The 16,210-nt window shown below is 35.6% G+C and overlaps 1 protein-coding gene across 1 annotated transcript; it reads right to left on the bottom strand.

Moving 5' to 3' along the window:
• Positions 1-3,446: 3,446 nt before the first annotated feature.
• On the bottom strand, positions 3,447-5,980 carry LOC125219138 (cineole synthase 1, chloroplastic-like). The gene is made up of 7 exons (XM_048121020.1): positions 5,740-5,980; positions 5,405-5,641; positions 4,920-5,310; positions 4,620-4,838; positions 4,404-4,542; positions 4,069-4,317; positions 3,447-3,784 (listed from the first exon to the last, which is right to left on the bottom strand). The coding sequence occupies exons 1-7, from the start codon at positions 5,960-5,962 to the stop codon at positions 3,494-3,496; spliced, it is 1,749 nt and encodes a 582-aa protein (XP_047976977.1). The 5' UTR covers positions 5,963-5,980; the 3' UTR covers positions 3,447-3,493.
• Positions 5,981-16,210: the final 10,230 nt, after the last annotated feature.

The raw sequence follows: 16,210 nt of genomic DNA, 5'->3' as shown, positions 1-16,210 counted from the left end.
TTAAACCCCGGGCCCATCTGCCCCCATCCAGATCCCACAGGCACCGTGGGAGTCTGAGATCCACTCGTCGCTGGGCTGGACTCGTTGTTGTGATCCATCGTCGCTCGGAGATGCTCTTGAACAGAAAGTTAGACAGAGAGAAAACTCGTTAAAACAAGCGGTGCAAATGAAAATGAAATGAAAATCGCGTTTATATAGGATTTAAAAAAAAAAAAAAAAAAGAAAAATCAAATCTGCCGCTCGCCGGTCGCTGGCCGATCGGGATGCCACAATAGCGGCTAGCCGATCGGCTAGCGCCGAGCGATCGGCGAGCCCACGCCGATGCGCTCGCCGATTTGCCGCTCGCCTATCGCAATAGTTCGGCTAGCCGACCGGCTAGCGCGAAAAATCGGCTAGCCGGTGGGCTAGCCGCTATTGGAGATGCTCTTATATATCATGATTGCCCACACCCACATATTTTTGAAAAAGAACATAAAAATAAAAACTAAAATACTTGATTTTTTTCAAAAAAGTAAATTTTTGTGAAATAAAATTCATAACTACATATTTTTAATTATTTATAATAAATTATCGAAAATAGAGCAACAATAATATTTTATTTATAAATAATTTTGGATGGAAGGATGATGAAAAGTAAATCATTAATTGAATAATGTACCCATTTCGGCAACAGACAGTATGAATGTGCAGTCATCAATTCAAGATTATTTCAAATTATTGTTGAAATGTGGGGCTCTGATTTGTATGCATTGAGGCAATGATTTTGACTCATTAGGCATGTAACACACTAAGTTACTCCCTCCGTCCCCCATTAGGAGTCATGGTTTGACCGGGTACGGGTTTTAAGAAATGTAAAGAAAAATTGGTTGAAAAAGTTAGTGGAACGTGGGACCCACTTTTTTTATATTGGTTTTATAATAAAATGTGAGTGAAGTGAGTAGTGGAATGTGGGACCTACTACCATTTATGGTAAAAATGAAGTGTGACTCTTAATTGGGGACTAATACATGGTATTAGCCCAACTTAATTCATTAAACTGCTAGACGTAGCCTTCCAGATAACGCACGAGAAAATTATTAAATTAACATAGACATTACTGTTAAATAAATATTAAATTATATTCAAAACATTTTAGTCATCACCTGTCCATCTACTATCAATACAAAATTATTTACATGTATTAATACAAAATTAATTGTAGGAATTAGATCGCTATGGAATACTGTTAAATAAATATTAAATTATATTCAAAATGTTTAAGTCATCATCTGACCATCTACTATCAATAAAAAAAATAATTTTTATATATTAATACAAAATTAATTATAGGGATCAGATCATGGATCACTGTTAAATGAATCTTAAATTATATTGCGTAGTGCATTTTGTGTATAGTGTATGTAGTGTGTTTATTTGTATATACGCGTGTGTAGAGTGTGCAATATATGGAGTGTATTTTTTTTGTATAGTGTGTGTGTGTAGTGTATGTATATAGTGTGCATCTTGTGTATTTTGTGTATAGTGTGTGTATATTGTGTGCAATGTTGTGTATAATGTGTATGCAATGTACAGTGGCGAAGCCAAAAGTTTTACGATGGGAGGCCCAAATTAATGTTAATAGTTATAGGTTTTTCGATATTCTTGACGTCAGAAGCTCAATTATTTGAAATTTTCAATTTTTACGTAAGTATAATGGATGGAAACTGGTTTGTCATAATGTTTAAATGTCTCCATAAAAATATCAACAAAATATAAATAATAACAAATAGAATACAATAATTATATTTTTAAATTTTTTTATTATGAATATATTGATAGAAATAAGCAATTACGAAATGACAAAGAATTAAAATAAATATAATTAATGGTGTAAAAGAGAACAAATAGAAATTATGTTCCAAAAAATAAAAAGCAAAAGAAAAATAAAATATACACATTATACTACATTAAGTAGAAAGAGGAGGAAAAAAGCTTCGCCACTAGTAATGTATGTAGCGTGTGTAAAGTGTGCTGTGCAGATATTATAGCATTGCCATTACGTCTAAAAATCATTTCTCTTATTATAATTGCAAGCACAACCCAATCAACGGCAAGGGCCGGTTGCGGTTGAAATGTCTTTAGCCAAATATACATGGTATCAGCACAACTATATCCGAAAAAATAGCAATACATTAAGCTAGATTTTGAATAAAAATCTATACTTCACTTGTTCACAATCAATGGTCTTATTATTTTTTGATTCATCTACAAAAATTAGTCATTATTATTTTCGGTAAATTTGTCTCTTTAATGAGCTTGAGCTCTATCTTTACTACCAGTACCGCAGTAACTTTTTTTTCTATTTTTCTTATATTTTATCAATTTTATTTTAAAACATTTATTATCCATTACAAAAACTATTGTTAATGGACAAATAAAATATTTATGATATTAAAGAAATATCAATAATTGAGTATTGGTAGCAAACTTAGATTCTTGATCTGGAACAAATGAAATTAATTTGTATATTTACTTTGGATATATTTATTGATTGAATATTGTAGTTACGAGACTTTGGATACCAAAAACATATTGCATTTTATGGTTTTTGTTGGCGCTTACAATTATTTAATTTGGGTAAGTCTTATTGAACTTTGTATCTTTATGTGGGCGATACGTTAGGAGTCTGACAAAGTTGAATTGGGTTCAACTTGGATTAAGTTGGATTATTATATAACATTATTTTTTGATATAAGCTCCTCCAAACATTCAATAGAAATATAGCATAGTCTTCTACTAACAGCGTGACAGGTGTTTACTTTAGCTATCTTTTAATGTTTACTTTACGCTGCCTTCATTTAAATCTTTCCTTTTAGCATGTGATCTCTTCCCAATTTTTTGTAATCTAATTTAATTAGGATTTTTAGATAAATAAATATCAAGACTCGAATAATATAATATAGGTTATTGATATACTTGGATTGTACATGGTTTTAGAGGGTGGTTATGTATGAATTTGATCATATATTGTCTATTATTGGACATGTTTATATATACTTCTCTATTATATTGGTATGTTGACCATTTTGTTAAGAATGTATAGAAAAAGGTACAAAATATGTGCAGCAGCCTTTCTTTGAGACAATATTTACTGGAGATTTTGAAGTCCAATCAGCCCATAATGCATATCAATCTCTTCGTCTTCGAAAGAGCTTGGGCATCTTGCACGCCTCAATCGGAGTTCGGTAGAAGAAATTATGGCCGTTACAAGAACACTGCGCTATCCAGAAAATTACACCCGGCCGGGTGAATTATTACACTGTAAATTCACCCGGCCGGGTTAATTTATAGTTCAAAAACTCCACCCGGCCGGGTACGTCTGTTTGACGCGTCTGAAAGCTGAAAACGCGATTTTTGAAGTGGAAAAACGAGAAGAAAAGGGCTAGGGTTGGAGGGGACGAAGGTTATTAACTAAATTAATGCTTACAATATATGAATATATCCGTATCACATGTTATTCATAGGGATCGAACAACAAGCTTCTAAGTTGTTTGTTCACCAATGAGTGTTCCATGCCAAATCCATCACATTCCCTCTGGTATATGAACTGTGCCATTCTACTCAGATTAGCGCACACTTCAACAAAACATATTGAAAATGGAGAATCCATCATTTCCTTATTCATCATCCTCCATGTCTGCTCTATCAGTGATCGAACATGCTTTCGCGCCTCTTCTTCCGAAGCATTGTTTTCATTCATGTAACACTGAACTGATTTTGGCACGTCGCCTCTCTCCACCTCATCCTATATTAACAAAACCTCATATTAATTAGTTGGAATAATTGATCACATGTGCGTGTGATTCAAATAAAATCTTCTTGTCGCGATAACTCTTGCACTCTATCTATAACAACCACCTCCATCGAACTTATAGGGAATTCACAATAATAAGTTTCTATTCTATGAATATAGAGTTCATGCGTAGTTACTTTATATGTCAATACAAATACAATTATCGAGTGCAAGACTTTTCACAGTTCTCACAATACGTGTATATCTAGTGTGACTGTGAGTTTGTGATCACATACCAATGATGTTCCCATATCATCAGCGAGCCTTAGAATCGTACATGATGCACGGACAATATCATGGTATTTATGCATGCTTTCGACATCCTCCTCCTCTATCGAATCTGTTAGTCGGAAAAAAAGGTGGGATAAAATGGGGACACCTCCAATTGATATCCAAGCATTGTTGATATATTCTTCCAAGCTAGGTTTATGCCTCTTGTGGTACCAATTTGCCTCTATCAAATATGTCTCGACCAAATCAACCCACTGCAAAAAAATTTCATTAATATTTTCCTAACTATTACTCCATATATATGTAGTACGTAACTATAAACAGAAGGCTTTAGTGTTACCGTTTTCCGCAGAAATGGGATGGAGTTGAAGCCTTTATCCTTGAGAGTATAGTATCCCATCTCATTAACAAAGTTGTAAAGCGCAAGATAACATACTTTCATGTAAGGGGGAAGTTGGTCAATTGATCCAATATCCCATCTGATCAAAATATAAATACAATAATAAATATATTACTGATTATGATATGTTCTAAAATAATAATATCTCATACTAACCTTCGAATAGCATCTGTGAATAGTTGGAGCTCTTCAAGAGTACCATAAACATCATATATATCATCTATAGTTGTAACAAGAGCATTTATTTTGGTAAGCATTATCCTCTCAAAGCCATGTTCATGACGTTCAACCTTCCCGGTCGTCCAATAGTAGCATTCCACTATTCTATCTCTAATGAAGGGAAGCTCTTGAACAAGCCCAGTACTCTCCCACCATCTATTTATAATTAATATGCATGAAGAATAAGTATTATTTCAATCAACAAAATGAAGTAATCATCAATATAACTTGTTTCACCTTGAGGTCTCTTTGAGTTCTTGTAGAAATTGTGCTTGAACAATGTTGATGTCCAATATGGCTAGCTCTAGCACAATTGGATTCATGTCATGTCTCTTCTTGTAAGCATCGATGGAGGATTTTGCATTTGGCATTTGAACCATCCAGTGAGAAGGGAACTCCAACGCAGCTTCCACGGATGATAAGAGATTAATGTCTCCATCATCGGTTTCACGATCATTTACTCTTTTCTGCAGAGATTTAGTAGCAAATTCTCTTGCTAGTTGGAGGGTCTCTTCGCCTTGTACTGATAGGAACGAAGCTTCGTAGAGCTGTAACAATCCTTTGGTATCCTCGCAGAGGCTTGGCTCAAAATCAGTACCCTTGTCATTCTTGTAACAATCAAACACTTCTGCATTCATTTTTCATTTACTTAGTTTAATTACTATCAATGAAATACGATGTTAATAAATTCTTGCAAGCATGGATTAGGTAAGAAGGTTGACCTTGAGAGACGGTGAAGTCGTGTTGTCTAAGAAGCCTGAATCGAAGAGCTGTTGAGTACAAATCCCTTTCATGATCATTGTTCAAATACTCGGAGTTTAATATTTGAGCGATTTCTTCGCGGAAATGGCAAGATATACCTAGTCTTCGAAGGTCATCAATCATCTCCAAACGTTGTTCTTGCATAAGCAACATCTTCACTTGCTCAATCAGACTTGCCTCCTTGCTAATTGCCTCTCCTCCTACAAGAATTTATAAATTTTCCATATATACAATATAAGATGTCATATTTAATTATGTCTAGTAAGTACTATATAATTAAAAGCATGATAATAACTCGTAATTACCTTAGTGTACTCAAGGTCGAACGATTGAATAGCGTTGAAATCCCAAAGACTAGGCTGGTAACCTCCTGTTCGTCGTTCAATTTGCAACGAGCATCGGGCCAGCTGGCTGCCACGAGAAGTGGCAATGGTTGTAGTAGTGAAACAATGTCGTTTTGAAAACGCGATAAAATGGGTGTGCCTAGGAATCACAGATTGCATTAAGATACTCGACATCTTCTCGTCTATTGATTTGTATTGATCACTTTTGTTGCTATGTTTTATGTTGTGTTCTCATGCATGTATTTATAGGTCTCAACATCTCAAGGGACAAGGTGTATGTTATTGCTTTACTTAATTAACACACAGTATTTAAATTATGGTTAAAGTCAACTTCAACTCCTCAATTTGCATTAAATTATGAGCAGGTTTTGAAAGCCCACGTCAAATGTCCTACTCAGTCATTGTTTAATTAAATAAATTACTGTCTTATTTCGACATCAATTCCTTGATTTTTGCTTGTTTTAAACGCCCACATGAAAACGTCCACGTGACACCATTTTTCATACACTAGTTAAAAAACAAGTGATGTCAAAAAATTATACTACTATCATGATTGCCCATATGGCCATATATACCTTTAACAAAGAAACTAAGATTTTAAATTATAAATCAACTATCAAAATAGTTAGTTTAGTTTTTCCTTTAATTTCGATAGAAACTAGAAAGAATGAGGAAAAGTAAATTGAGTCAGAGAACTGATGTGAAAGATAACGTAAAAAAATTTAAAATTATTAAATTATTATTATTATTATTATTATTATTATTTATTATTATTATTATTATTATTATTATTATTATTATTATTATTATTATTATTATTATTATTATTATTATTATTATTATTATTATTGTAAGCTTGCACTCAAGTGTGTCACATATACTTGGAAAATATTATATTAAGACAATAATTGAATAGTTTGAACAGTACTGTACTCATTTCGGCGACATACATAAATTGAAAGTGGATTCATGCAAAACACGGAATGTGAGCGTCTGATTTTGACGTATTGAGCATGTCGAATGTTTTCTCAGTAAATTGATATTGAATAATTATACTACATCCGTCCCGCGATACATCCCGCAATAGGAGACTTATTTAGTTATAATACCGTCCCGCAATACATCCCGCAATAGGAGACTTATTTAGTTATAATACAAATTATAAGAAATGTAAAAAAAGTGGGTTGAATAAATTAGTGGATTATGGCTCCACTTACATACATTTATTTTGAGGAATGTTATATTGTTAACTCGATACTTAATTACTAACTACAATTAAATAATAGTACTAAGATATTCAAATCAAGGGCCTAGATCATCAGCCCGGAATATCAATACGATAAAGAAAAAACGTCAATAAGAATATTAAAGTTAATTTAAAACAAATTAGTAATAACTAGTAACTTTTGAAAATATTACACAACTTTAAAATGCATATAACTTTGTCAATTTAAATTATTTTTTCGCACAAAAAATATCAAATTAAAAATAATTTCATAAGGATTCTAACGAGATTTTACTTGCATATGTTCCGATGTCAAAATTTGAAAAAAAATTCGAAAATTTTCAATTTTTTTCGTACAGCAAATGTCAACATAGTATATAAAATTTGTCAAAATAATACAGAATGAATGTCATTCTTAAAGCAATGTGTTGACCTAAGCAATGCACATTCTCAAAGCATTGTGTTGATATTTTCAAAAACTATATTGACATTTTCATCCAAAACCCTAATTTGATAGTTTTTTTTTATCTTTTTCGATTTTATTAATAAAAACGAAAACTACACGTGTCAAATTTTAGACCACTAGATTTCTAAAATCTTATGGTCTTAAATTAGTTGTAGTTAGCAACTAGAGAGTGAATTAGCAATTGATCACTCCCCTATTAGTTTTATAATAAAATGTGAGTGAAATAAGTTGTTGGAATGTGAGGCCTACGTACCATTTATAGTAAAAGTGAACTAGGTGAACCAAGGTGGAATCACCAAACAAAAACTGAGGCCTCAAAACGAAAGGAAAAGAGTGCCATTCGACCGAACATTATCAGAGTATCAAAAACTTAGCGGAAAACGACCAAGAGAAAGAGATAGCTATGTGTGACGACACAACTATACTCAGGGTTCAACATATCCATTTTTAATAATTACGCCGCTCAACACCCGCCACCGCTCGTCATCATTCAACCTGCACATAAGGAAAACACATGCAGGGCTGAGTATTTTGAAATACTCAGTGAGCTCATTGCCAAAACATTTTATTCAAAAGTTATGCCACCCTTACCAAGTGAACTCGAGTTTTAAGCAGTTAAGAAAATATCACGAGTATCACAAAATATATTTTTAATAGACTGGCCAGTCAAATACCTCCCATTTTCTCATCACAAATCCATAATCACAATCATGTCCATGTGCGACGAAAGTGTGGCCACACTTTTCGCCCACGAGACCGGCCGACTAGCAAGGACGGCTCACGATCCCCTCGTGTACACAGCCTGGTAGGGTTTGCGGCCCGTACTCAGACCCGAATTCGTATAACATATCCAACAATCGCAATTAAACAAACATAGGCATGGCATAACAGTTAAACCACCCTTATATCACCGAACAATATTTAATAAAACAAAAAGAGAGTTTTTAGAGTAAAGCCCACCTCGACTGCTTAGATTTCAAGAAAGTTCGCTTTTTCCGTTATCTGGCTTCGCAACCGAGGGTTCACCTTTAAATTCACATAGGCACATATTCACAAATTAGGTTCAATTATAGTTCTTAACATATGCATGTCTCGTCACTTCCCTCGTTCCCAACGATTTACCTAGAACTTCAAAACTTAGGGATTTCGAGTTACACTCATCAAGAATTACTAAGTTTCAAGTTGCGATTATCATACATATACTTCTCAACGTCTTAACCCTAATTTTATCATCACATGACATATCAAAGTATTTAGCCATCAAGCACATACACACACACGCGTAACACACACACACGCACACACACACACTCTCGGCATACACACACACACACACACACACACATGTTCCCATATCCCTTTTCATCCCTTTTCTCTCAATTAATATGCATGAAGGTCCAAGATCACCGATTAAATCGGGTGGAAGAAAAAGAAAAGAAGGGGTAGAAGAAGGATAACATAACTCTCAAACGAAGAATACCTTTTTAGAGAAAAACGATCGGTAGAATCAAAGTGTAGGTTTGGTTCTTCAATATCCACGGATTAAAACTTCGAATTCTTCTCAAAAGATGAAGGATTTATGGAGTAAAGTGGAAGAAAATTGAGAGAGCATATGGGGGTGGGGTTTTCGAAAATTAAGGGGTCTAGGGTTGGGGATTGGTTCTTATTTATAGGGTCCTATGAGATCTTTAGGTAATAAGAATAGAATATTTGGTAAGATCTTTTGCCTTATAAATAAATAGAATAAAATAATAGGATGAAGTAGAGAAGGAAAATTAACAAAAATAGGAGATGGCAATATCTCCTAGTTTTCGAAAATTATGCCTTTCATAAGGCCAAGATTTTGTTTTGGTATTTTTCCATATAGAATAAGATATTATGGAGCAAAATAAAAATAAGGAAATTCCTCCATAGAACAAGGTAATAGGCGATTTCTAAGCCTTGTAAATAAGGCATGGATTTTTGAATATTAATTAGAATAAAGTAAGGTAAGATCTCTTGAAACATGGAAAGATTTGGTAGAATAAATATATTCTAGGTATGGAAGGAAATCAAACAAGGGATCAAATAAATAGAATAAATTCCTTCCTTCCCAACTATAGTGATTTTCGAAAATCACTAAGAAATAAGGGGCTCGATTTTTGGTGTTCTAAATAAGGAAATAATTGGCTCTTAGGCTTAATTTAAATAAATATCCCAAGGATTAAATTAAATCCGAAAAGAATAGAAATCCTCTCACAAAGTCTAGGGTTCGAAAATTTCAAGAACTAGGGCAACAAGTATTTATGGAAATTTTCTCTAACATTCTCACTCACCCTTAAACAATTAATTGGCCACATAATCAATAAATAAAGCACATGCCACATCATCAAATTAATAAGTTTGACTTTTCAAACTTTCACCAAAGACTCATCTTACGCAGTTAAGGCACTCTCGACTCCACGTCATCAACAATTAATTCTAGGGCTCTAAGATTAGGGTTTTTGATTTTCGGGGCGTTACAGATGGAGAGAGTAATTAAGAGCTTAGACTATCTCTAATCGTGCTTCCATGTGTCAAAGCATATCAAATGGAGAGAAGATTGAGAGAATAAGAGAAGATTGAGAGAATAATGGGAGAATAATTGATTGCATTATTGTCCTAGAATAGATTGATTACAATTAATTGTGCTTTCCATAGATAGCTTATCTTCACACCTATATAATAAGGTGTTGAATCACATTGTAACACACAACAAAGAAATACAATAATCTTCTACTCCAAAAACCTCTTTATCACTATGTTTAGCCATATGAATCTCGCCTCTCTCGATTACCATCTTTAAGATGGTATCAGAGCAGGTTAAACTGAGATTGATACTCAGAAAACTTTCATCATCGTCTTAAATACCTTCCCCGACCTCTTGAAACCTGCAAACCGAAAAAGAACAAATGTCAGATTCCGAATCTGACACCCCTCACAAAAACAATCAGCCCATAACTCTCTCAGCCGAGCAATTCGCTGAGTTCATGAGAATGAGTATGTCTCATAAAACCCCAACCAATCAGATTGTATCTCTGGAGTCCCTCGACGAAGTGCCGACAGGCGAGGTGCGCCTGGCAGAAAAGCTCAACGGGGACAATTACCCCTTATGGGCAAAGCTAATGAGACGGGCCATTCGGGGGAAAGGCCTGGCCTCTCACATATCTGGAGTTACAGACCTTCCCCCACCAACCGATCCAGGTTACAATCGATGGCAACAAAGAGACGATTGTTGTTTCAACTGGATCATCAACAACATCGACAGCAGCCTCGTCAATGAAGTCTCCCAATACGAAACAGCCTCCGACTTATGGGAAAGCCTGACTACAACGTATGGAAGCGGAGCCGATCAATTCCAAATCTCGGATCTGCACAGGCAAGCGTACAGTCTTAGACAGGGAAGTATGTCATTGGAGAGTTTATGGCAGAAGCTTCAAGATCTATGGATTTCGATAGACACTCGGGATCCAAATCCAATGGATACTCCTTCCAGCATCGAGAAATACAACCAAAACATACAAAGACACAGATTATATCAGTTTGTATGGGCACTAGATGAACGATATGATAAAATCAAAAGAGAAATCCTAAACATGGATCCAATACCAACAGCAAGGAAGGCTTACGGAATGGTCAGGAGGGAGTCCGTAAACGAAAAATTGTTGAATCCAGAACCCAAGGAGCCCGGAATCAGTGTAGGTCTTGCTGTGTTCGATAGAAATCGAACACCCACAGCACAAAATCACCAGCCACCGAGGAACCCCAATTACCGAAAGGAGGAAGACAAGAGCAAGTTGGTGTGCAGCCATTGTGGAGGTAAAAAGCATACGAAAGACACATGCTTTCATATTCACGGGTTTCCGGAGTGGTGGGAGGAGATGAAGAAGGCGAGGCAAGCTCGAAATTCTGGCCGAAACAGTGGAGGCGGAAGGGCTTCTGCAGCTGTTGCCGTCGACCGCGCCACCTACACCGAGAAACCGGCGGGCAGCAGCGGCGGAGGTAGCAGCGAGGGGCAAGCCGAGGAGAAATCAACCATTGCCTCTGTCTCCATGGCGAAAACGTGGTCAGAAGGTACATTATCCTCGGTTAAAAACGAAATTGACGGCGGAAGAAGGATGGAGAAGGTGGCTAGGGTTCCCATCAGCAAAGGAGAGGCGGCGGGGATGACAAAAATTAGGGCTAAAACTGCCTTAAATACTCCCAATTTACCGAAAATCCAAACCCACCCCACTAAAAACCATATATCCCAAACCCAGCCCCAAAATCCGACCCCCTCACATAAAACACCCCTCATTTCCTATAAATTCCACATTGACCCCCACATAGCCAAAACCTTACAAATTAATCCCCAGCCTTCCAAAGCAGTTATGTTCCAGCCCTCTATACCTTGTAAAAACTCCTTCGATGCCCTGGCTTTTTCCTCTACATCCACATCGGGCCTGAAAGACCCCCATTGGATACTTGACTGTGGGGCGACAGATTCAATATCTTTTGAAGCCTCAGATTTTTTATCTATCTCCACTTCCAATAAATCCCATGTCCAAACCGCCAGTAGGGACCTAGCACCAGTCATGGGGGCGGGAACGATAAACATTTCGCCCACCTTATGTCTATCTAATTGTCTTTATGTCCCCTTCATTGTCACATAAACTGTAACGCCCCACTTTTTCAAACCCTAATTTTCGGGTTATAAAATTTTTGCATTAAATGCCTTAAATGCTATGATATGTGAATTATTTGATGATTGATTAATTGCATAGTGTCTATGTGACCTAATTGCATATGTGGATTTTATTTGAGTTGAATAGTCAACTTGTTAAAATGTTGACGTGGCTATTGAATAGTCAAAGATGTGGAAAAAATGACGTGGCCGTTGAAAGGTCAATACGATGAGAAAATGATGTGGAAGTGGAGAATTGATTGATTTGAATATGTGGATATGTGAGGTGGAGAAATATAATTGTGGGAGAATTATTATTTATTTTCCTAAGGGATGAGTGAGAAAAATAATAGGAATATTATTTTAAAAGCATGTGGAATTTTCGGCCCTTTCACTTATTGGAGAAGAAATAATATTATTCTTGGATTTAATTATTTGTTTGGGATAATTATCCAAATTAAATCCAAAGTCCAAATACTCTAATTCCTACATGGAATTTTCGAAATATACACCTTGATTTTCCTTGAGATTTTCGAAAATCTCATATATTGGGAAGGATTATTATTTAATATTTTATTGATCCCTTATTTATTCTATTCCATGAATAAATATAAATAATGCTAAAATATCCTAGCATATCTTGTCATATCTAAGGAGATTACCATATCCTAATTTAATTAGGATTAATATTAAACTCCCTTTTGAGGAATTAAATTCACACGCCACTTTTGATATATATATTGGAGATTTAATTAATTTTTCTTGCTCCGTGATATATTATTCTACTCCGTGAAATATTTGAATTTAATTATAGGCTAATTAAATAGCCTATAAATTTCGAATTCCTACTTCTCCTCAACTAATTAACGCCACTACTCCAATATCTCTCCCAAATCTTTTTATTTATTTAATTGTGGGATATTATTTTGGCACTCTATAAATAAGAGGAGAGAAAAATCAAAACCCTAGCTACAAAAATCGCCCACTCTTGAAAAACCGTTCCTCACTTCTCTCCCCCACTCTCTTCAAGTTTCTTCAAGATTTCTTCATCAATTGAGAAGAATTCAAGGCAAATTCAAGAGTTTATTGAAGAATCAAGACTAGTAACATTGTTTCTACCGATTATGTTTTTGTGAAAAAAGGTACTTTAATTATTGATCTCTTCTTCCTCTACCGATTTAATCGGTGATTCTTACATCCACATGCATCTAGAACGAGTGAAAGGGGTTTTAATCGGTGAATTTTGGGAATACACGGATGTGTGTGAAATGTGTGCGTATGTGCGTGTCGTGTGTGTGTGTGTGCACGCCTCAATCGGCGTGCACATGTGTTGTGTTCGTGTGCATGTGTTGTGTGTGTGGAACACTCATGTGTGATACGAATTATTGGTGATTTTGGAATGATTGTGTGAATAAAAATGGTATGTTAATAATACTTCGATTTTGATATTGATCGATTTTGAAAACTAATCAATGGGAAAAAAAGGAAAACGTGAGGTCATGCATAATTTTGATCCATGATTGAAGCCCGATTTGTGATACGCCTAATTTAAAGGTGATACTACGCGCTCTCAGCGTGATAAGCGAGGAGAAGAGAATATCTATCAAGGCTAAACCTACGAGGTGGGCTTTCTTTTAAAATAAGGACATTGTCCTGAAATGATATTGATGAGAATGAAAGATGTGTTATCATGCCTTGATTTGTTTTGTCGTGCCTATCCCTCGTGGCTATGCCACTATTGTTATAATCGAATTCAGATCCTTGTAGAGACGCAAACTCTACTTAGGTTAGTGTACACCAATGTTAGACCGTGTGTCAGTGTACGGGTTAGCCGGTCTAGTGACCTGGATTGCGGCCTCATTTTTTAGTGTAATTTAGTCGAGAAAAATTGCAATAAATTATGGAAATGAGGTCAGAATTAGAAAATTAGGAATATAATCGTTGTGCGACCGTGATATTTGAGAAAGAAAGATATTTTGATGCCTCGGGTCTTTCTAAAGTTAAAACCCCGATGGACATCTGAAAATGGCATGATAACTACTATATTTGTGATAAAACTGTTTTCGGCAATGAGCCCATTGAGTATGATTATCGTACTCAGCCATGCATGAGTTTTCCTTATGTGCAGGTTGAGTGGTGACGAGCGGGCGGCGGTGTTGAGCAAGAGAAATAATAAAGATGATCTGTTGGTATTTAAGGTGTCGTTGTGTCCTCATACATAGCCTCACTTCTTTCTTGGTCGCTTCCGCTATAATGAATCGTTAGAAACAAGTATTTTGGGAAATGTTTGAGGATATTTTGAGAAAATATTGATAGGTTTTTGTTCGGTGATCTTTTATGAAAGTTCTTTTGCTAAGGCACTATTATTGCTCTACTTAATTGTTCTTTAAATGCTCTGGTCAAAACCTCTTTTAAAATGAAACCCTAGTCTTGGATCTTTGTTGCATTTAAGTCTACCTAGTTAACGAACGCCGCATTTATTATACCCTAAATGGGCGGGTCGTTACATAAACTCTTATCTACCAGTCATGTGACCAAGGAGTTGAACTGCAAATTACTAATGCAACCTCAATTTTGCATGTTACAGGATATCAAGACCATACCGCAGCGGAAGACACGGAAATCAAATAGGTCATAGAACGGATCTATTTAGGTGATTATGCATTCGATTCCAATTTCATGCAATTAACCTAGATCTATAGATTCAACATCAAATAAACATATAAACATGCATATTCGATGTAGATTCGATTGTTACCTCTTGATCCATCATTGGATTGACGTTGCTAGCTGCACCACCCGGAGATCCTTGGTTTATCGACCACGAATCTTCCAACCTATTCCCTAGTCCTTGATTCTCCATCCGTGTGGGCGGATCTCGAATAATCAATAATAGTCTTGAAGAGATCTAGAGAAACCCAATCACAAACTCAATATTGTCTTGATCTAATCCTATGAATTAGGATAGAACAAGAACAAAACAAAACCCTAATTCTCCCACGTGCCAAGGCACGCAAACCGAGGCAAGGGGAGAGAGAGAACGCCGGCGGCGGCGGCTAGGGTTAGAGGAGGAGTGTTGTGAATGAATGGTGTGCTAGGGTTTCCACATCTCCTCACTATTTATAATGGACTTGTTGGGCTAGGTTGGGGATCCATGGAATGATTTAAGTGTTGGGCTCACCCATTAGATAATTAACTAATTAAATCAAATGACCCATGATTTAATATATTATCAATGGAATATTATTTTGTTCCACTAAAGAATAATATTGCACTCCCACTTAAATCACCAAATTACAAATAACTTGGGTCCATTTTATTTTATAATATTTTCCGCGTTTAAGATTATCTTGATCCATCAATTTAATTCTTTTGTCTGCTATGTGACTAGAATTAAATTAATTCTCCAAAGAGTTTTTTTTTCTAGTTTGAAACTTTATTTATTATTCGTGGAATAAATTCCAACTGCGCAGTTTTCTGAATAATAAATTCCTTTTTTCAAACACCTCTTGGGGATCACCCCTTAGGGATTTAATCATACCACACTGGCACGCGAATTCTATGAAATAATATTCCAATACCTTCATGTTATTCAATTACTACCACCCAAGATATCATGAACTTGAGTTACGTACAAACTCTCACATATTGATAAGTCAAAGTGACGTTTGATTGAATAAACAATATTGATATTAATTCCATAGAATAGAAAATACTAAAATTCTCCGAAATATATTCTTACGGTAGATAGCAATAAAGAATACATTTCACTTTTAGATCCTTTCAGTGCTTTACCACACCGGTGTTACTAATCTCGTCTTAGGTAAGAGAGAATTATCACAAACACCGCAACCGTACCAATAGGTAGCCAAAGCCTATCTAGGTTGTGAATACGTTTTTCTTCTTACTAGATCTGGCCAAGTCCCCTACTGGAAAACTCATGAGGAGGTTCATCGAATTTCCCTACTTGACCTTCTTAGTAAGAAGTCCTTAGACTTGTTTATTATATTTCAATAATAAACCATTATATTATATTATTTATTCTCATAA

The sequence above is a fragment of the Salvia hispanica genome, chromosome 4, assembly GCF_023119035.1.
Source record: "Salvia hispanica cultivar TCC Black 2014 chromosome 4, UniMelb_Shisp_WGS_1.0, whole genome shotgun sequence".
Taxonomy (NCBI): Eukaryota; Viridiplantae; Streptophyta; class Magnoliopsida; order Lamiales; family Lamiaceae; genus Salvia; species Salvia hispanica.
This window is presented reverse-complemented; position numbering and strand designations above follow the sequence as displayed.

What these genes read in the sequence shown, in the direction of transcription:
- LOC125219138 (XM_048121020.1), bottom strand. Translation starts at nt 5,962, where the DNA reads ATGTCGAGTATCTTAATGCAATCTGTGATTCCTAGGCACACCCATTTT. An exon ending in CGACTTCACCGTCTCTCAAG is followed by an intron (nt 5,311 to 5,404) that starts GTCAACCTTCTT and finishes AAATGAATGCAG; the next exon opens with AAGTGTTTGATTGTTACAAG. An exon ending in GAACTCAAAGAGACCTCAAG is followed by an intron (nt 4,839 to 4,919) that starts GTGAAACAAGTT and finishes AATTATAAATAG; the next exon opens with ATGGTGGGAGAGTACTGGGC.